At 37.7% G+C, this 22,725-nt stretch overlaps 3 protein-coding genes across 4 annotated transcripts; 2 read left to right on the top strand and 1 right to left on the bottom strand.

The window, feature by feature from the left end:
• Positions 1-1,169: 1,169 nt before the first annotated feature.
• LOC112201794 (probable LRR receptor-like serine/threonine-protein kinase At3g47570) lies at positions 1,170-3,344 on the bottom strand. Its single transcript, XM_024342710.2, has 2 exons — positions 1,834-3,344; positions 1,170-1,723 (listed from the first exon to the last, which is right to left on the bottom strand). The coding sequence occupies exons 1-2, from the start codon at positions 3,317-3,319 to the stop codon at positions 1,374-1,376; spliced, it is 1,836 nt and encodes a 611-aa protein (XP_024198478.2). The 5' UTR covers positions 3,320-3,344; the 3' UTR covers positions 1,170-1,373.
• A 7,200-nt stretch (positions 3,345-10,544) lies between these two features.
• Positions 10,545-14,007, top strand: LOC112201787. The gene is made up of 4 exons (XM_024342699.1): positions 10,545-12,051; positions 12,214-13,030; positions 13,143-13,248; positions 13,339-14,007. Exons 1-4 carry the CDS (start codon positions 10,545-10,547, stop codon positions 14,005-14,007), a joined length of 3,099 nt encoding a protein of 1,032 aa, XP_024198467.1.
• Positions 14,008-16,941: 2,934 nt separating this feature from the next.
• LOC121050010 lies at positions 16,942-18,399 on the top strand. Of its 2 annotated transcripts, none has more exons than XM_040508536.1 (5): positions 16,942-17,383; positions 17,527-17,634; positions 17,777-17,846; positions 17,958-18,056; positions 18,139-18,399. In XM_040508536.1, exons 1-5 carry the CDS (start codon positions 17,139-17,141, stop codon positions 18,232-18,234), a joined length of 618 nt encoding a protein of 205 aa, XP_040364470.1. In that variant the 5' UTR covers positions 16,942-17,138; the 3' UTR covers positions 18,235-18,399. The 2 variants fall into 2 exon arrangements, with proteins under 2 accessions (XP_040364470.1, XP_040364472.1); XM_040508538.1 differs by having other exon boundaries at positions 17,565-17,634; positions 18,139-18,382.
• Positions 18,400-22,725: the final 4,326 nt, after the last annotated feature.

Genomic DNA, 22,725 nt, shown 5'->3' with positions numbered 1-22,725 from the left:
CATTGAGTGCTTCCTCCATATGCTTCCAGATGAAAATCATAGCCCTTGCCTCCATATCTTTAGGGGTGATGTTATCAGCAATAATCGTTGATCTCATCTTATTTGTAGTCAGATGAAGCTTGACATTCTAGGTCCACTTGAGGTAGTTCATTCCATAAACTTCCAAAGCGACAAATTCAAGCTTGTTGAGATTTGACATTCTCTACAAGGATTTAAAGGACAATAGTTAGTGCTATGGGTAAAAACTTTCATAAGCAATCAATGAGAACTTCAGGTTCTATAACATGGTATAAAAAATCGGATTAAACATGTATGGTGAATTTATGAAGGAAACTTCAAGTTCCTTATATGGCATTATCAAAATTACAGGATCGATATACATGAAATGTTATCACTCAACCATTTCCGTAACTCTAGTTAAACACGACCAGGTAAGAAGATGAGGTTTGGGTGGAGCGAGGCTCACTTAAGTACACAGCCTCATTGGATCTTACCTAGACATCGCATCCAATTGGATGAGCTTAGTCGGAAAGATTCATAACCTTTCAATGTCATCGAAACTACGGGTTCGATACGTGTGAACTTCTGGTTCAATAATTATGTATGAACTTCTAGTTCATTAAGTACGTGCATTCTACACATATATATTCTAATACAAAGAATTTAAGCAAGTAAAATATTCATATAATTAATATGATCAAATAGAGAAGCAGGCAACATCACAAAATCATTATGATAATAAATAATGGAGGAAATAAATACCACAAAATCGTTATAGTAATAAGCACTATATACATCGTTAAGATGAAATAATAAAGGATAAATGTCAATCAAAACCAAAACATGAATTGATCAATCGCCAATTAAATGGTGCTGAATCTGCTTCTAGCAGAACTAATATTAAATGGTGTTGATAAACACTAACTTGCCATAATGGCACAGTGGACAACATGATTTTGTACATGTTGTGGTTGGGTTCTAATCCCAGGAGCAGTACAATCTGTTTTTGCTTGTTTTTGAATTTGTATATATGCACTATTCGGTACTGCTGGACCAAGTGCTACAAAATGTTGTAGTCCTAGACGCATAGAGATGGAGTGTGTGTATTCATCTCACCATGAGGAGGTTTATATAGGAGTACATAGTGTATATAAAAAGGTAACGTTTAATAGCAACATCAATTACTCCTACACACAATTCTATCAATCACTAATCGATAGTGAAAGGCACATATCACTCTACATCTATTTAAATGATATAGCCATAATTATTTACAACATTCGTGCATATATAGCAGCAACAAGACTTAAAAGCAGGCAGCAAATAAAAACATGAAGCGAGCTGAAAGCCATAACAAAACAATAGCAAAGTTTCTATCCAACAAGAGTGGCTCGAATGGTTTTCAGTTCAGATATAGCATCACCAATACTCTTTCGGTCTATTGGGGATTCCACAGAGCATGCAACTCCAATTCCTAGTACTGAACTCAAGCATTCCTTGAGAGCATCATTGGTGCTCTGGCTGGGATTGCCTACTTGAGCAAGTGATGAATCTACAATCTCAGAAACTCGCTCCCAGAAGGCCATCTTCACAAACTTGTGAAGGTTCAAACCATCCACAAACATGTGGTCAGTGGGTCTCTTCCCTGTAAACATCTCTAACAAGAGAATGCCGAAGCCGTAGACATCTCCATATGTTGACACCTCACTACCCATTCCATACTCTGTGGTTCAAAGTTCAAACACCACAGTTGTTAGCAAAGCAACTCTCATTAATGAAACTACCTGGCTATATATAAGAAAAATAGCAGAACAAAATAGCATAAGTACATACCTGGAGCAGCATAACCAACAGTCCCTCTTATTCCAATGGAACTTGATTGATTTGCTGAAATGTTATTGGGTAGTCTTGAGAGGACTCTAGCTAATCCAAAGTCAGCAACATGTCCAATCAAGTCATTGTCCAAAAGAACATTGCTTGGCTTGAGATCACAGTGAACTATTGGTGTTTCGCAATGATTATGAAGATAATCCAGTGCACAAGCAACATCAATGGCAATGTCTAGCCTCTGAATGAGACTTAAAGTCATTGGTGCGTCTTCTATCCCAGTAATTGGATGCAGCCACTCCTCTAAGCTTCCATTCTCCATGAACTCGTAAACCAAAGCCTTGAAATCATTACCACGAAAGTCAACACTCGAACATGCAGTTATAATTGGGACTAGATTTCGATGTCTGATATTTTTGAGTGCCTCGCATTCAGCTAGGAAACTCTTGGAAGCACCCTGGCGTAACATATTAAACACCTTCACAGCAACAAGCTGAGCTCCATCATTGCCTAGAACTCCTTTGTATACAGAACCAAAACTACCCGCACCAATCAAATTTGTTGCAGAGAAACCATCAGTAGCTTTCAAGAGAGTACTGTATGACACTTGCAAAATAGAGACTGCCATTGTGCTTGATGGACTTGCTTTGCTTTTCTTTTTCAAGGAACAAAGAAATAGAAATGTCAACAGCATAGCTATTCCAAGAACAACGAATGTGCATACTAATGAGATTATTAGTTTCATACAACGAGAACTTGATTCTTTAGACTTGCACTTTGGAAGCTGAAGATCAGAAATACCTCCGCAGAGCCTTGTGTTTCCAACAATTGAAGTGGCACTTGCACTGTTAAAGACACCTTTAATTGGCACTGCACCCCAAAAGTCATTGAAAGACAGGTTAATTTGCTTCAAGAGTCCAAACCCCGCCAAAAATTCAGGAATTTCACCGGAGAGATTGTTGCGTGAAAGGTCTAACTCCTGAATCCCTCTCAAGGAGGCCATAGCCGAAGGAATGGGGCCGTCGAAGAAGTTTCCTTGCAAGACCAGAAATTCTAAACTCACACAGCTACCAAGACTACTAGGAAGTTTTCCTGATAACATATTATTTGAAACATTCAACGCACCTAGATTTTTTAACTTTCCTACCTCCAAGGGAAGGGAACCACTGAGACGATTTTCGGACAAGTCCAAATATATTGATAAGGAAGGAAGGCCAATAACTTGTGGAGGGATGTCGCCACTAAGGTTATTGCGAGAAAGATCCAACAACAGCAATGAATGGCATTCCCCAAGGCTTATAGGGATGGTGCCATTAAAAGTATTTCCTTGCAATTCAAGATAAGATAATGATGTCAAATTTCCTAGAGAGGATGGGAGGCTCCCTGATAATCTGTTTATTTGAAAACCTAATATCCCAAGACCTGAAAGCTTCCCGATGTCAATGGGAATGTTACCTGTGAACATGTTATCAGACAAACCCAATGCTTTCATGTTGACCAGATTCCCTATCCCTGCAGGGATGCTTCCATGTAATTTGTTTTCATCTACAAGTAGATGTGCAAGGTTGGTTGCTGAGAAATTGGATATTGATGCGGGCAATGTCCCTCCGAAATTGTTGGCCCCTATAATCAAGGCCATCAACTGTGTGGCGTTGGTTAAGTCTGAGAAAAAACTTAAGTCCCCATCACGACCACTTCCGAGATGATTAAGAGGAATGCTGAAGATCACAAGGTTACGAAGCTTTTGTAACTTTGGCACTTGTCCTGTTAGTTTGTTATCCCCAACTTGAAATCCCACTAGATTAGTGGCATTGCTTATTGAGGGAGGAAGTTTTCCGGTTAACTGATTTTCCAGAACGCTAAAGAATTGGAGATTCGAAAGGGTTCTGAACAAGGATGGGGGAATGCTTCCTTGAATTTGGTTGTGTGCTATGGAAAGAATAAGGAGACTAGACATGTTATAGATGGAGGGAGGGACGGTACCAGACAACCTATTCGAGTAGACTTTAAAATATTTTACTTTTTTCAGCTGGCCTAGTGAACTAGGAATACTTCCCACCAAATTATTACTACGAGCATCAAGTGTGCCAAGACTAGAAAGGTTACCCAAGGAACGAGGTATCTCTCCTGTTAGATTATTAACTCGCAAACTAAGGTACTCAAGCTTGGAAAAGGAACCAAGTTCTGAAGGAATGTTACCTACCAGCATGTTGTAACTAAGATCGAGTCTAATGAGGTTGAAGCATTTGGAGATACTGGCAGGAATAGGACCACAGAGTGAGTTGTTTTGTAGACCTAATTTCCGCAACCTCCGCAAGTGCCCAATTTCTGGAGGGATTTTGTTGGTGAAGCTATTGTTATAGAGGAGTAGATCCCTGAGGAAGCTCAGGTTTCCTATGTGAGGAGATATGGACCCGGACAATTTCAGGGAGGTTAGGTCCAGCTCAGTGACCCTCTGAAGGTGACGTCGTCTGCAGGTGACACCATGCCACATGCAAAAATGAGTGGACTCATTCCACGAGCTCATGACTGGCCGATTGGGATCTTGGTGTATTTGAGCTTTAATGGCAAGCAATGCTAGCCTATCCGTCTCGTTTCCTCCTCCGAACCCCAACCTATTGCTGTCCATGGTTGAGGCCATGGAGCTGCAGCAACAAACAAAAGCAAATGCTAGTGCTAGTGCACTGGAAAGTGAGTATGATAAGGTCAATTTCAAATCCACCATTTTGAAATGGTTATGGGGTTTGTGAAGATTTGTGAGTTCCATTTGAGGCATGACAAACTAACTTATATTATAGGAAAGATGGGTTCAAATGAATCTGCACCAGACACTTTGCTTGGCTGAATTTAATTAGTTTGAAGCATGGTCAATCTAGCAGTATCTTTCCAAAGACTACTCGACTTGCTTCCAAAAATATTGTTCTTGCTTTTCCGACAGAACAATGTCGATTGATTTGGAAGTACATGACCAAATTCTCCTACAAAAGACTTTGAAAAGTCTCTGACATAAATTTTCCATCCCATGCAGAGAAAATTATGTCACAAAATGAAAACAGAGTTGATATGTCACACTATTAGCAGACCTATAATTATGACTGGGCGACGTAGGAGAGACTCAAGACATTTGAAACTTAGCAGGAAGCCCAAAATATGTTTCCTTGTTGACAATGGCGGAGGTAGAATTTTAAAATAGGGTGAGTTAAAAAAAAATTTAATAAAAATTTACTAATGCTTTAAAAAAAAAAATTTCTAAGTTTTACTAGTAACATATTTGATTCTTTCCTTAAATTAAACCACATCATATATTAATTACATATTAAATAATCAAATAGTTAACTGATCCAAAAAAATCAACATAAAACATTTGATAGAAATTCGATAACAAAAGTCTAAGACAAAAGAGCATATCTACTTAGATTTTATCTTGGAATAGAACCAAAAAATTTTACTTATTGAATTTGTATCGTAATTCTCAGCTAACTCTTATTCTGACCTAATTTACCTAAAAAAAAGCAAGTTTTTTATGCGAATATGTCTCTTAAAGCAGAATAGAAAATAAAACACAATCAAATACTTCAAGCAAAGAAATAACATAGATATAACCCAAAAAAATTAACATATGGGCTAACTTTAGAAATTTGAAGTGGGCTGGTTTTTAATATTTAATTTTTTAAACTAAAATTAAGCTATAAATTAATGTTTTTTCAAAATTGAGGTTTTTGAATATAAGTCCAATTTCATTTTGTCCTAATAGATGCAGTCCATAGATAAATTTATTATCAATCTAGGTCCACTGACTATTGTCATTACATTTTCATGCCCATTTTGCCCCTTGAGTTAAATATAGAAACAAATTAATTGCTTTTTAGCATTTATTTATTTATTTTTCAATTTGAATATTTGAATCCAAGATGACTCTGCAATAATTCAAAATATAATTAGTATCATAAAATTAGCAAATAGAGATGGGAAATCAACCTAACAGGAAGGTACAAAAAAAAGTTCATCAAAACATTTTAACTAAAAGATACGTATAACCTAAATAAGAGATATAAATTTTAAGGATTTCCTCTATTGTAGGTATACCATAAATAAGAGATACGTACCTAAGTAAGATATATACATTTACGGATTAATGTTTTTTGATTACTATAATCGAGATATATACCTAAGTAAGAGATATAAGTTTACAAATTAGATTTCTTCTATTGTAGGTATAAATAACCGAGATATATATTGTAGGTATAAATAACCGAGATATATACAAAGTAAGAGATATACGGATTAACTTTCTTCTATAGTAGGTATACCATAAGTAAGAAATACGTATCTAAGTAAGAGATATATGTTTACGGTAATGTTCTTCAATTACTATAATTGAGATATGTACCTAAGTAAGAGATATAAATTTACGTATTAGTTTTCTTCTATATTGTAGGCATAAGTAATTGAGATGCAAATGGTGAGAAAAACTACCTATATATGAGGTATACTAAAATGCTGAATTTTTGAGTTCTTAATACATCTACCACAAAAATTGCGTAATGTTTACCTTAGAATAATGTTATAATAGTGGTTTGTCAACACACACACACACATGTTCCTTTCTAGGTTAAAGGTAAGTTAAGAATGAAACGTAAAACAAAAAACAAAAAAATGTAGAAGAAGAAGAAGAAGAAGAAGAAGAAGAAGAAGAAGAAGAAGAAGAAGAAGAAGAATAGCTACCATCAATGTAATGATTTACACCAAAAAATTGTCAATGGAATGATTTACACCAAAAAGATTACAATTGTATTGGGCTGACAAGAAAATACCTTGACCATAGAAAGCTTAATGCTGAAGAAGGAGAACCACGTTCATAAAAAACTTAACATTACATACAAGAGCCATAACCATAGAAGCTCTGGTGTTGAAGAAAAACATTATCAAAAAATTGCTTTAGAAAGATTCTTAACTTATAGAAGACATCTTTTAAATTAAAATAATTTTAGGGATGATTTACATTAAATATGGTATTCAATGCTATATCAATTCTATAATTTTATATTGGATCAATAAGAATAATTTAAGAAAGATATACATCAAATATGATATTAAATTACTAATCAGATTGCTAATTTTAATCCTATTAATTCTTGCCTTTTATGTTCAAAAACTTTCAATAAGGTCATATTAGTCCTGTAAAAAAGAAAAATTAATGAGGATTGAGTCGGCAAAATGGAAAAGGAAATAAATTCGAGGTGGCAGCTGAGTCATTGGACAGCAATTAACAAGAAAAATTGATGCGGACTACAATCAATATGGGGTCTAGATTTTGGACTTTAATCTAATTAACTCTTCAAAATTTGGGGTGGGCTATAACCCAGCGGAGCCCGTGTGTAGCTACGCCTTTGCTTGTTGATCAGTTTTTGCATCTGGAAACAGATATTGAGTTTCCGGGTTTGAATTTGTCAACCTCTTTGCAACCGTTGATCACACTAAAAAGAGACTGTATATGCTCACTAGAATATGCAGCAGGTTAGATTGATATCAACCTCAATATTTATCATACACAACAACCAGAAATCCAAGCTATTTGAATAGCCTAAAGTAATCGCCAAAACTCTTAGCCTCTTTACCAATACTAATGAATGTCTCCTTGAGTCCTTGCCTGGTATAATGTTGTTCGATGAAATAGTAATGTGTTGGATGAAATGTCCATATTATGTTGTTTGTTGTCTTGGTTGCTCAAAATCAAGAGATTACCTGGCCTACATTTGACTACGAAGCTTGAAAACCTTGTAGTCAATTCTGCTTGCCTTATTGGCCTATGGAATTGTAGATACTTCGGCCAATCAGGCAATGATAAGGAATTTCAACTACATTTCTGTTGAAGGATATCAAGTGTACTTACATGAGCATTTGCCTAAGCATAATTAGCTATAATGGTCCACGTTCATACTACCGCCAACGACACCAACAACTAACAAGGGTGTGACCTACGAAAACACAGCCAAACAGGCTATCACTTCACTATGCCAATAACTCAATCATACAACAGACGTCAGACGACAGAAAGCTAATTTTCTGTTGTCTGAAAATTTCAGACAACAGATAAACCTAACTCTGTTATTTGAATACTCACTAAACACAGTTTTTTCATTTTGAGTAAATGGGTGACATTTAGACAACATTTTAATGTTGTTACTTGCAGATAGAGATGTACCTATAATTTCATTCCTCGGAAGGCTCTTATTGAAACAACATTTTTATGTTGTTGGCTCAAGGTAGAGAATTTCATTCCTCTGAAGCCTCAAAGCTTGACTGATTCAAACAACAGTATTCTGTCGTCTGAATGAGTTGGACTGAAATTTTAGAAATTTCCCTCCCAATCAATTAAGGTATTTCCCTCTAAAAATTGGTCAAAACCCTAGTTGAATCAAAGAGTGGTAAGCATCAGACAACTAATTTGACGTAATTGTGTTGTCTGATTACATATGGGAGTCAACTCATTTAATTTTTGGGTTTTTTTGTCTAAGGAAAAATTGCCTTCTACCTTTCATTTGTCTAAGCCCGACTCCATTCAGAGTTTTCTCAAGTCTTCCTTTTTCTCTCAAATCTCTTAGCTCAACTGATCTCAAACTGGGCATCTCTCAAGTCTCTATTGAAACTGCATGCAACCAGCAAACACAGAGCATCCGCGACAGATTATCAGACCCTAATCTCAGATTCAGCATCAGATCGAGGTGCATTTGAAGAAACCTAATTTCAGCAGTGGCGGTGCATTTGAAGAAAACCATGATAGCCTATCTAACAATCGTCTGAGAAGAACCCATTGAAGGAAGTAGAGGACGAGTTGATCTAGAGGAAGGTCTGACAGATCCTAGATGGAAAATTTGGGGGACTAATTTGAAGAAGAAGAACAAATTGGGGCCGATTTTCCAGAGGGCTTGAAGTTGTAATCGAAGTTGATCGACGGTAAGTACTCTTTCATCGTCACTTCATATTTTCTTAAACATCAATGTCATCCAACCCGTTGGGGGTTTTTGCAGGGTTGCAAAGTTTGGTTCCTTGGTGGGTAATGTGGACACCCCTCTATGCTTGTTGTTTCGTTCACCACGGCCTAGGATTCTTCTGTTGAAGGTAAGATTATGCTCAAACTTCTTGTGGGTTTTGAGTCATCTTTGGTTCTGATTATTGGTTTTGCCAAATTTGCACAGAAAGTTTGTTTCTTTTATGAATCGGGATTTTGGGTTTTACTGGGTTGGATGAGTTTTTGATGGTACCTGCTTCTTTATATTATTTTTTAGATTGATGATTAGTTTTCAAATGACATTAGTAAGCAACATTAGTTTTCAAATGCTTCTTTGTATGAATCGGGATACTATATAATATACCAACATTTAAATTACAATAAAATGACATTTGTAAGCATTTCATGGCAAAATCTGAACATGATAACTAGGATAGGATACCAGCTTGATTAATGTTTGATTGATTCCAACATTCCAATTCAACATTTATTTAATACTAGATTATCTTGGCCGACTTGATTGCTGCAGCCAAGATCCAAAGTTGTTGTTTTACATATAATAATGCCATTTGACAGCTTCATATCCTAAAATTCTTAGCTCTTTTTTTTTCTTTAGAAGATCCTAGCTCTCTAGCTTGGTCAAAGGCTTTTAACTATAATAAGGAAAGTTTTGGCCATTTTTGAGTGAGTACGGCAGAGTTCGACAAGTAACTGGAAGCTGGTCTTACTAATCAAGGTGTTAGCCAGCAAACCTAAGGATCGCCTATGAAATACTCAATGATCTTGATCTTGATCTTTTGTTGCTTTGTGTTTGAACATTTTGTTGAACACCAGTGCTTGGAAGCTGAACTTGAGCATCATCATAAATCTCCTTTAGTTTTTTTATTCGAGTACTAGAATTTGCTTTGTTCATGACTCTTCAGCGTATTGGACAGAAAATTGTAGTGTGTCACTTTCTTGCTTGGAGTGTGTACCCCCAGTAAAATTGGTCTGTGAGTTTATGTGAAAATTTGACATAAATGAAGTGAGAAGCTAGTTTCCACTTTAATTGCTTTATTGTGCATATTTGTTGCATCGCTGTACTGCTGAATCAATTTGCAACATTCTGATCATTTAGAAATTATAGCAATTTAACCAGAATTATGAAAAATAATTAAATCCCCAGTCTCAAGTTAGATAGATCACATTTTACACTTTTTCTTCTTCTCTTCTTTTTTTGTTGACACTTTTTGTTTTTGTTATGCTCATTAGTGTTTATTGTGTTTACAGATTGAAGATTGAAGTGATCAAAGACTCGCAGCCTTGTCCAAAGTCAAATCCAAAGTTCAAAGTTCACAGGTATAGTTTCTCACTGTTGATACAAGTTATTAAGATGGGCATGATTATTTGTAAAATCTTTATTCATTTACGCTGAATGCTTTTCTTTGCTTTGATTGCATTTTTTAATAGAAAACTTGTCAAATGTTGAAGTTATGTTGATTATATGAAGAGCTAGAAAGTGTGGTTTCCTTATTTTGTTTCTTGTCAATGTTGGTTGCCTGCATATATGATTTTGCTTCTGGGAAGATCTGGTTTATGCTATGATATTGCTTGGAGCCTTTTTTTTTATTTAAATGTGCATTTATGTTAAAATGAATAACATAGGATTAGCATCTGTATGTTATGTTTACTTAGGATATACATATATATGTGTAGGCTGTAGTATATGGATAAGTCGTGGATGCACGCCGATAGAAGATCAAGGAAGTTTCAGCTAGGACTAGCAAAATTTTTAAAGTTTGCCTCAGCGAATGCCAGTAATGAAAGGAAGATACGTTGTCCTTGTTTAAAATGCTGCAACACTGATGGATTTTCCATTGGAGTTATTAAAGACCATATATTCTGGAATGGTATTGATGAGAGTTATAAGAATTGGAGGTGGCATGGAGAGCCTTCTATGTCTTACATGAATAGTAGAATGCAAGGCGAATCTGAAACTGTAGATTGGGAACCTGCTAGTGGGGTAGGGGAGAATGATGTAGATATAGGAGGAAGTGAGGATGAGGAGATATCTGAAGACTCAAATGAGTTTCTAAAGTATGTGGAGGATGGTGATAAGCCCTTGTACCCTGGTTGTACCAAGACAACCAAGTTGAATGGTTTGATTCAGACATTCAATCTGAAAGCAAAGCATGGAATGACTGATGCTTGCTATTCCGACATGCTAATAATGATTGGGGGTTTGCTTCCTGAAGCGAATGAGGTTCTAGCCTCATTGTATGAGGCAAAAAAAATACTTAGTCAATTAGGGATGGAGTACGAAAAGATCCATGCATGTCCTAATGACTGCATCTTGTATAGACAGCAGCATGTAGATGCTATTATATGCCCCACTTGTGGTGTTTCACGGTGGAAATTGGGCAAGGATAAAATAGAGAAAGAAGGGATTCCTGCCAAGGTATTATGGTACTTTCCATTAATCCCGAGGTTGAAACGATTGTACCAATCAGCAAACACATCTAAGAATCTGACTTGGCACGACCATGGCAGAAAAAAAGATGGGATGATGCGACATCAAGCTGATTCCCCAACCTGGGATTTAATTGATAAAAGATGGCCAGAATTTGGGAATGAGCCTAGGAACCTCAGACTAGCCCTCTCATCTGATGGCTTTAACCCCCATAGTTCGCTAAGTAGCAGGTACTCTTGTTGGCCTGTTATACTTATCACATATAATCTTCCTTCTTGGCTGTGTATGAAGAGGAAGTATATGATGTTGACGTTGTTAATATCTGGACCAAAACAACCTGGTAATGATATTGACGTCTATTTGCAGCCCTTAATAGATGACTTGAAATTGTTGTGGAATGGAGTTGAAGGAGTATATGATGCATTAAGAGGGGACTACTTCAAACTGAAAGCAGTACTCCTCTGGACTATTAACTATTTTCCTGCTTATGGGAACTTGTCAGGTAGCATTGTAAAAGGTTACAATGCTTGTCCAATATGCGTTGATCAGACCCGACCACATAGGTTGAAGAATGGTAACAAAATGTCATTCATGAGGCATCGCCGCTTTCTACCTCGACATCATCCTTATCGAAAACAGTATGCTGCTTTTGACAACACAATAGAAGAGGACCTTGCTCCTGAACCATTAACCGGAGACGAGGTGTTAGCAAGAGTAGAGAGTCTGAATTGTGAATTTGGCAAAAAGTCTCGCCCTCCTCATGGTAAGGGTGTTGATGACCAAAGCAGACCATGTTGGAAAAAGCAGTCTGTGTTCTTTGAACTAGAGTACTAGAAATATATTCACGTACGTCATAATCTTGATGTCATGCACATTGAGAAGAATTGTTGTGATGCCCTCATTGGTACGTTGTTGAACATTCCAGGTAAAACAAAGGATGGGGTTGCTGCTCGTTTAGACATGGTTGAAATGGGCATTAGGACTGATTTGAGCCCTAAAACTGGTGCCAAAAGGGACAAGTTACCTTTGGCTACTTGGAACTTGCTGCTAAATGAAAAGAAAATTGTTTGCAGCTCTTTTTTCGATATGACGGTGCCTGTCCGGTTTTCATCAAATGTTAGAAGTCTTGTCTCTATAGATGATTTAAGACTTGTTGGTCTTAAATCGCATGATTGTCACACCGTCATGCAAATTCTTCTCCCTGTTGCTTTACGCTCTGTTCTAGAGAAGCCGGTTAGGTATGCAATAATTCGTTTCTGCCTATTCTTCAAGGCTATATGTTCTAAAGTGATCGATGTTTCGAAGCTAGAAAAAATGCAAGCTGACCTGGTTGTTACAGTTTGCTTGCTTGAGAAGTACTTCCCACCTTCTTTTTTCGACATCATGATTTATTTAACTGTCCATCTTGTGAGAGAAGTTGAGCTGTGTGGTCCAGTATTTTTTCGATGGATGTACCCCTTCGAGAGATACATGAAAGTGTTTAAAGGATGGGTGAGATGTCGCAGGCATCCTGAGGGGTGCATAGCAGAGTGTTACATTGTCGAAGAAGTTGTTGAGTTTTGTGCTGAACGTATGCTTGATGATGCTACTACTGCTGGAATTCCAGAAAGTTGCAAATCAGGAGTCCGTACTGCAACAACACCATTATCAGGCGCTAGCATGATATCTGTTTATGGAAAGGAGCTGCATCAAGCACATCTTTGTGTCTTACAAAATACGGAGGATGCGATGCCCTTTTTCACGTAAGTCATTTCTTGTTTCAGTATATCTTTTATTTATTTATTATTATTATGAACATTTCCTTCATTATTTGTTTTCAATCTTGCTTACTGTTTTGAATTTCCATCATCTTAGTGAACACTTGGAGTTATTGAAGTTGCTATTTCCTAAGTTCTCGAAAAACCGAAAGTGGCTGAAGGATAAACAGAACCAAACATTTGCTGAGTGGTTAAAGGAGAGGGTAAGTTGTGGATTATTGATGTTTTTGGAGGTGTCCAATATATATGGTTCTACATAAGCATAATGTGTAACTGCTTATTTTGTTTTCTAGGTATCAAATGAACTCATGTTCGCCAACAATAAGGTTTCAGAAACAATGAGGTGGCTGGCAGGTGGACCAAAGAATGGAGTGCCGACATTTAGTGGATACCAGGTTAATGGAGTTGATTTCAACACCAAGGAGCGGGATAATGTTCGTTCAGTTCAAAACAGTGGAGTGTTTTTGCAAGCTGATGCAATGCAAGTTTCTAGTGCAAGGGATAAAAACCTCAGAACTGATGATATGGACTTCTACGGTGTGATTAGACAAATCTGGGAGTTGGACTACTATAAGTTTAGGGTTCCGATATTCAAATGTGATTGGGTTGAGAATGTTAGGGGCATCAAAGTAGACGAACTTGGGTTTACTTTGGTAAATCTAAATAGAAAAGGGCACTTGAAGGATGCTTTTGTCTTGAGTACACATGTAAAGCAAATTTTTTACATACAAGACCCTCTTGATGCTCAATGGTCAGTAGTCATACGGTGCCCAGATAGAGACTACCAAGGGGCTGTTGAAGATGAGGAGCTAGAGGATATTGAAATGGAGCAGCAGCCATTTAATGCCACAATGCCATCCATTGAGACTTTTGATAACATTGTTGGTGATGAACCTAGCAGTTATATGCGACCTGGAGATGAAGGAATATGGATTGAGAAGGAAAACGGTTCACATGGCTGATAGGCTTTAAGGAAATAGGCTAAAGCTATTTGGGTTAAGACGTGTATGTTCGTTTGAGTTTTGTGTCTTTGTACTGTTTTGTTTGATGAAAATATATGAATCTTTGACTTGCATTGCACTTTTCTTACATTTATCATTAAATATTTGTCACTATATTCTATACTTGTGTAATTGCTGCCACAATGTGTGGTTTAAGTTATAAATATCTTCATTCATCTTGCTAACTGTTTTCTTGTTCTTTTTTTTTTTTTTTCCTTTTTTCAGCTGATGGCTCCGTCTAAAACTACAGCGAAAGCTAAAGCTATAGCATTGAGAATGAAGGCAGTGCAAATGAAGAGATGTAGTAGAGTGTCGAAACCAGTTGATGAAGACACTGCACCAAAACAACCTGCCAAGTCCAAGAAGCCAATTTTGGGCAAAACAAAGGTTATGAAGTCACCTAGTAAAGCTGCAAACCCCAAGAAAGGTGCAGCAACATCGACAAATACCATGGATAGATCTAACTCTAACCAATCTGTCTCTAAGAGAAGTATAGGGTCTAAGTCCAAGAAGGCTGTGGTAAACTTTAAGTCAGCCTCCAGTAGCAAGCATGGAAGGAGCAAAAACCCTGATGATGATGACGAGAACGTAACCGGTGGGCTGAAGTTGCTTAAAAGGGGTATGGTGACGATGAATCGCATTACCAAGCGACTTATTCGTGGAAGAAGGATGAAAGTGGAGTGTAACACTCAAGGGGAACCTATTGGGAAGGCAGCTAAAGAGATGCAATCCTACATTGGGGTGTTGGCAAGGACAAAGATCCCAATATCTATCTCAGATTGGAGAGAGGTGGATGTTGATGAGAAAGACAAGATTTGGGAAAGTATTCAGGTAAAAGATATTTGGAATTTAACTTTCTTTTTGCAGCTATTTTAAATATGTGTGTTATTTAGGAAGTATTAAACATGTTAGCATTTATGTAGGATGCATTTGTGGTGCCCAAAGAGTGGAAGAAACTGGTTATTACATCAGCTGCAAATAAATGGAGAGAGTTCAAAAGCAAATTAACGAAGTTGTACATCATACCGTATTTGGAAACTCCTGAACTCTTGCAGTTCCCTCCAGATGACTATCGATCCATTGACCAGGTAGATTGGGATATCTTTGTTGCTGATAGGACTTCACATGCATTTCAGGTATATGAAATTCTCGTAGCTAGCTTATTCAAATTAAGTTGATAATGTTAAGAAGCATCACTGGTTCTTTTTCTGAAATACATAAGCTACATATGCTTTGTAGGAACTTCGCCATGCCCAAATATTAAAGAGGAAGGAGAATAAGTACCCTCATCGCATGGCTAGAAAAGGGTATGCTAATCTACAGGAAGAACTGGTTAGTATTTCTATGAATTAATAATGTCCCATATATTCAAAAGCATTGGGTTTAGCAAAAAGTAACAATGATTTTTTTTTTCTTTTCATGTTAGTCCGAAAGCACACCTATTGAAGAACTTGATCGTGCTACAATGTGGATAAAGGCACGGCAAGACAAGACCGGCAGTTTCAATGGGCCAGTGATAGAGAAAGCAGCAGAAAAAATTGTAAGTCCTACCACTGGATTTGATTATTTGATTTAAATTTTACTGAATTTTCAAATAACAATCTTGTATACAATGCTGTATATCTATATCTATATCAGGAAATCTTCAAGAAAAGAGTATCCGATGGTGAGATTATAACTTCTGGATCAGATGATGTTCTTACTTTGGCTTTAGGGAGCCCCGAGTATCCTGGCAGGGTACGAGGTGTTGGTGGCTTTGTCAAGCCACATTCATACTTCAATCTACCAAAACGCCGAAAGCAAAGTGTAGAAGAGTCTGTGAGGATAAGTGTTAAGAAAATATTGGCAGAGGAGAGACAAAGTATCATTGCGGAGGAGAAAACTAAGTGGGACTTTGAGAGGGAACAACAAATTGAGAGGGAAAGAGCCATGTGGGAGGAGAGGTTGAGGAAGTTAGAATCAAAGGTTGAGGGGAAAGGAGGTGTTGGTTGAATCACCGAAACCAGTGACAGTAGGAAATGAACTTGGTTCTGCAACTGGCAGCTGTTCCCGACAAATGGAGCAGGCATTGAAGGTTTCTGAAACTGAGGCCACTAAAATTGTGAAGAAGAAGTTGAATTTGACTGAAGAGGCAGAAAAGCTATCTAAAGACAATGCTATTATCGACAGTAATGCGAGCAAGAAACTGACATCAATTAATATGGATAAGCTTAGGACTGTACGGCCTTTCATCAACGATTGTCAATTTTGGGAAAAAGTTCCGGTAAACAGCTTATTGTACCCTACTTTACTTGATGATGTCGTTACACTTACCTTTGAGTCATTCATATATATTAATGAAGTCTCAACCTGAAATGTGATTGATTAAAAATGGTTTTTGGTGAATTAGGTACAGTCAACAAATGTCAAGTCAGAGTTTAAACTCGCAGTAGGTTCTGTGGAAAACATAGTTGCTTTTGGAACAATTGTTGAAGTTGATGTCGAGGCCACACAGCAGACTATCCATGGTGTACCATTGGGAGAGGAAAATATACGCCTTTCAGTTACCAAAGTGGTTGTTGCTAATGCTTTGCTGTCATTTCCTATCAAAGATGAGATTGTGAGAGTTGCCGATGCGATTGGTACATGTGTTGCTTGGCCTAGAAGCTTGGTTATACCCCCTGAAGTTGTTGAGAAGGTAATATCTTTTGCTTATTATTTACAATAATTTAGACTTTGTGTTTTAAAGTTGATGATCATGATGACATTCACAACATGCCATGTTATTGTTTACAAAACTAGGAGCAAGAAAATCGTAAAATTGTGAAAAAGAAAAGGAGGGATATGTATGATGATGATTTTGATCATGATGACCTTGACATCCTGCCCCCCAAACTACCATTACCACTAAAGAAGCTGTGCCAATGGGCCAATACATTCTTGAAGAATGGGGTCACCATCCACACCAATTTGGGCGAGGAAATTTTTAGCAGCCCAAGAAAGGTAGCTATCTTTAGAAGAGATGTGTATGCCATGACGCACATGAAGGAGATATCTAACAACATCATTGTGATGTATATGAGGTTTGTAAATAAAATGAATATGTTAATTTTATGAGGTTATATACTTTCATATTCAATATTCTTGTAAAGGATTTGAATATTTTTGGGATATCTTTTTGTAGCTGCCTTTACCAAAAGTTGCAGAAATTTAAGATGCTACACATGATTTCCTTCATAGACCCTGCTCAGACAGGCGCGCTTGGGTGTGGGAATCCAACAGAAAGGGCTCGTTCTCTATCAGCTTGTTATGCAAAAGGGAAGTCGGGTCAGATTTTTTTGGTGCCCTATAACTCAGGGTATGAAATCTTCATGTTGTACCTTTATGTTTATATATATATATATATGTGTGTGTGTGTGTGTGTGTGTGTGTGTGTGTGTGTGTGATATATGTTGCATACAGTAGTTTGTTTTGGTACTAAGTATATCAGTTTGATGTTAGTTGTCATTGGATGTTAACGGTTGTGAAGCCCGCTGAAGAAGTTGTGCATTTCATGGATCCATTGAAGAGACGACTCATCACCGGTGAATGGAAAACTATTATGGACAAGTAAGTAATATTTACCTTCAGTTTCGTAACAGGTCTAAAATCGTTTTTTTACTAACATTTTTACTAGAAATGTCAAGTGCTTTGATATTTTTTAAGTTCCTCTATTTTCTGAAACTTTATTGTTATCATCATGAATTTGCAGCTCAATCAAAATATACAATGCGCAAAAAAATAAGAAAGGCAGAAAAATAGTTACATGGAAAAATTGTGCGGTATGTTATGAATTTTACTAAATGCATGTGCAATTCCATTTAACTTAGAAATTGCTTAGTGGTCATTCCACAATTTTTTGGCTGGGTACTTGACATTTTTAAATGTTGTACGGCATTTCGGAGCAGCAAGGTGATAAAACCTGTGGGTTTTGGATTATGCATTACATGAAGGACATAGTGGAGGACAAGAACCAAGAGTGGAGTGCTAAGGTGATATATGTCAATGTATTTCAGTACTTCAAAATGGCTTACATTCTAACTAATATTAACTTTCACATTTTCTATTGTGCAGTGGGACAGAAAAGGAAGCAACATGTACACACAAGATGATATTGATGAAATTCGGGCCGAGTGGGCACAATATGTTGCCCAATTTCAAGAAAGCTAGTGCTATATATATATATATCTGCTTTTGGACATGCATCTATAACCCAGATTAGAAAGCTATAGGTACTAGTTTTTTGCCTTACATGCTCGATATTCTGATACTTGTTGGGTTGCCTTTATCGATCATGTCTTTTGTTTCATGGATGGGTTGTATTGAACTGATGCATAGCAGGTTGTGTAATATACTGAATGATTTGCCAGTTTGATGAAATGTCATTTTCTGGATTGCTAGATTACCTAATGAACAGTACGGAATGTTTTTTCAGATTTGATTTGATTCATTTCAGTACAGGCTCTAGATTACCAAATGAACAGTAATTGTGTTGTCTCAAATACCATCCAACAACTCACTCAAACCCAAAAGTGTGTTGTTAGATCAAACGGAAAACAATAGAAATTTGAAACTTCTATTGTTGTTTACCAACTTAGACGACAGAAAGTTGTAGTTTCAATATCACCAAGTAGACAGATATATTAGAAATTATGTTGTCCATTCAATTAAACAACAACAAGACTAGCACAATTTCTGTGATCTTAGTAGCCTAATATCAACACAATCATATGGTTCTAATTGATATCACATGACAAATACTTGTTGTTCAAAGGTACATACAACCACAAATAATATGGTACTAATTGATATCAGTGATATCAGACGACAAATACTTGTCGTTCAAAGATACATACAACGACAAATAATATGGTTCTAATTGATATCAAACAACAAATAATTGTCATTCAAATAAACATAGAACCACAAATGACTATGTACTTATAATGTTAATACAACAGACAAATGTAATCTTAAATGAACTACGACTTCAAGTATCTGTTATTTTTAATAGACACAGACAACAGAATAGTTGTATTATTTATTGTTTGATACTCATTCAGACAACATAAAAGCGAATCATAAATGTAGTTACAACAACAATTAACTGATGTTTCTTATATTTTCATACTGCAGTTATATGTAATTGAAACTTACTTAATACCACAATTATCTGTAGTTGATAACCATTATAGACAACAAATAAGTTGTCAACTCAGTTCATTCATACCACATAAGTATCATGAATACTGTCTTTGAAATGGCTATTAAACAACAGAAGATAAAGATTGTTGATGTCTGTTTATATATACGGTAACACATTTCTGTCGTCTGAAATCTTCATAACACACACCTATACATGTAAGGAATCAATCAGACAACAGAAGACCAAAAACATGTCTGTCGTCTGAGTGCAATCAGACGACAGAGTTTATCTGTCGTCTGATTGCACAAGAGACGGCAGCACCTCAGACGACAGAAAATCATGCAATCAGACGACAGAGATTATCTGTTGTCTGATTAACTTTTTGGCATAGTGTGAGCTCCGGCTCAGCCCGAGATACAGCTGACCCGTCGCCACACGTCGCTCCAAGATCACCTTACTGAAGCATCAGAAACTGGGAACTGAAGCATATCAGTTCCACATCGAAAACAAGGAAGAGATCAGTCTCTCCCTGATCACCTATAAAAGGTCCACTCCTCTCTCCTCATTAACTACGCATTTATTACTGAAGTAATGTTATTCTGTCAACATAAATACATTGACTGACTTAGGCATCGGAGTAGAGAAGACAGCCAACCGCGGTCTCCCTCTGACGCCCTTTGTATTTTACTTGACAGGTAGCGGTAGCGCTACAACCTCCTCAGCAGCGGTCCAGGCTTGGACCAACGTTAACAAGATTTGGCTACCGCTAGAATCTTAGATATTAACATTCGCGCCATCTGTTGGAAATCTTTTGAACAAAAGGTCTTCCCACCATAATCCACCATGACTAACGGTATCGGGGAAGTCGCCAATGATCAAGTGGACCAGTCCGCCAACCCCCAATCCACTAACCCTGTAGTTGCCGTCAACCGCACACTCTTCAATGCTCCGGTCAACCCCGGTGTTGAACCCCAAGATAACCCTCTAATTTCGCACACCCAGTCAGCGGTGGAAAATCTACCTAGCAGTAGCCTCCAGCCGCCAGGACAAGACCTTGCCGCTAAGCTAGAATTGGCACTAGTGGATCTTCACAAGGCAAACAGAGAGTATGAGCAATAAAGAAGGGAAAAGGCCAAAGCAGAAAAGCAAGCGGCCACATTGATGTCCAAATTTGACGACCTGAAGAAGGCACTAGAGGCAAACGCTAACCTAACATAGAGCGAACAATCGCAGTGTGCCAGGAGTAGCCGACTCAGCTATGCAAGAGTCAGACCGACACCAGCGATTCAAGAGTGGGACTAACACCAGTCATACAGATGGGCGTTCCCCTAAATCCCCCGAGCTAGCAAGATTGGGCCCTCCTCCAAGAACAGTGTTGGAACAGGAGGTAGAGTCACAACCGCACACCAACCTCGGTGCGGGATAAGCAAGAACATAGGGAAACATGCCAGGCCCCAGACAGCACCTAGGCCTGGCCTAGCAAAATTTACAAGCAAGGCCCAGCGACGACATTACAGGCCTGATCCTGCAAAAAAATGCAGCAACTGGAAGAAATACTGGTCCGAGCTGAGGCAGGCGCCCCAACACCAATCCAAAACCTACTTTTTACATCAAGGCCAGGACCATTTACTGCTAGAATCTTACAGACCGTCAGTCCGACGTATGCAAAAACACCAAAAATTGCTCAGTACAGCGGCCTCACGGATCCCTTCGTCCACATGGACACCTTCAAGAAGGTAACTAATAACAAGGGATTCAACAATGCCACCCTGTGCCACCTATACAGTGAAAAGCAGGATAGCAATGAGTTTTTTCTTTGAGTGCTCACAAGGATCCATCGACTCATTCTCTATATTGTTAAACGCTTTTTTGTCCCGGTTCATCCTTTTGGCAGCGGGGTACCACAATACCAGCCAGCTCTTCAGCATCAAACAATCCTCTGAGGAATCACTAAAGGCATTCATCACAAGGTGGAGGGCCTCTGCATCTCAATGCCACAACCTTGACAAGACGATGGTGCTAGCAGCCTTCAAGCAAGGGCTCTTAAAAGGACCATTCCTCTACCATCTCAATTATAATTTCCCAAACGCGGCATATGACCACGTTATGAGCAAGGTAGTCCTCTATGCACAGGCAGAATACATTACATACTGTGAGACATCGCCACCTCCTCAGACTCCCGCTAAAACTACCCAGCCTTTCTTCGTGATTCTCTTTTTACATAGCTTCCGCTACATAAGTTGCCTTTGTCATTCTATTCAAAAAGGGGGAGAAATATGATGTTCAATGTGTTGTGTGATCTGTTGGATTTACATGCTTTGTTTAATCAGTGGTATCATTACCAATTGTGTGATAAGTGTTTCAGGAAAATTATGGATGATGAATTGTGTTGTCTCTCTTGTACTTGTTGAGGGGGAGTTTGCATGGATTAGATGTGTTTTGTATAGGAATGCCAAAGGGGGAGATTGTAGGTACAATTCTTGTACATATCGTATTGACATTCCCATACAAAACTATGACAAAGCCCTTTACTGATCTCGGAGAGTCACAGGTAAATGCATCTGCATATGCATGGGATTGCAACGTGTGTTGCAATCCCCGAGTCAGCTGTCAGTTTTATGTGGAGTCCGATTTTGGAAAGTGGGTTTTAGGTTTTATGTATTTATGTCTTTAAAAGATTTTTCTGAGTGTTAAAATCGTGGTGTTGATGCCCTAGGGTTTTTAGGACTTGTCTATTCCTAATTGATTTTCTTTAAGATTTATTGGATTTCATATATGGAAAGTTACTTTCCTAATTAAAAGACAATTAGGGTAGAATCTTTGCTGGAGATGTTTTGCCGTTGGTGCTTGATATATATGCAGAAATATGCACGGCAAAAAGGGGTGGAGAAACGCAAGAATAAGTGTAGGTGTCTTGCATGTTTGTTTGAGTTTGTGTCTTCACAAAGAGTCAAAACACTTGGTCCATGTATAAGTGTTTGTGATCATAGTTTCATATGCATAATTCTCTCTCAAGATCAGTAGGGAGACTGTGAAGAAAGAAGAACAAGATTTGAAGATCATTCAAGTGAAGGAGTTCTAGAAGGAAGACAAACTTTGTATTAGATTTTGTGTGAATCTTATAGCCGAGTTAGTGCTATTCAAAGTTTGTAAAAAAACATATCATTTTCAATATGATGATCTTTATTTTGGGTTCTCAAGAGTAAGTGCCCCGCAGTGTTTTTAATCTCATATTTGAGGTTTTCACTGCGTAACCAAAATCTAGTGTTTAGTTTGTTATTTTGGTTTCTGCTGCCCAGTAAGGATTGATCAGTGCACTGCAATCCCCGTTTTCCAGAAAATTATATTATGTCCTTGTATTTTCAGGTTTACACCAAAAAAAAAAAAAACAGAAGGATGATCTGAGAACCCAACAATTCAGCATTCTCCGGTACCCGCTGGGCCTTCCCGGGTCAAAACCAATATTTGGCCGAGTACCGTTCAAAAAAAAAAGGAAACAAACTTCTCTGGGCACC

Source organism: Rosa chinensis, chromosome 1, assembly GCF_002994745.2.
Source record: "Rosa chinensis cultivar Old Blush chromosome 1, RchiOBHm-V2, whole genome shotgun sequence".
Classification (NCBI taxonomy): domain Eukaryota; kingdom Viridiplantae; phylum Streptophyta; class Magnoliopsida; order Rosales; family Rosaceae; genus Rosa; species Rosa chinensis.
Note: the sequence above shows the minus strand (reverse complement) of the source record. Positions and strands in the feature narration are given on the sequence as shown.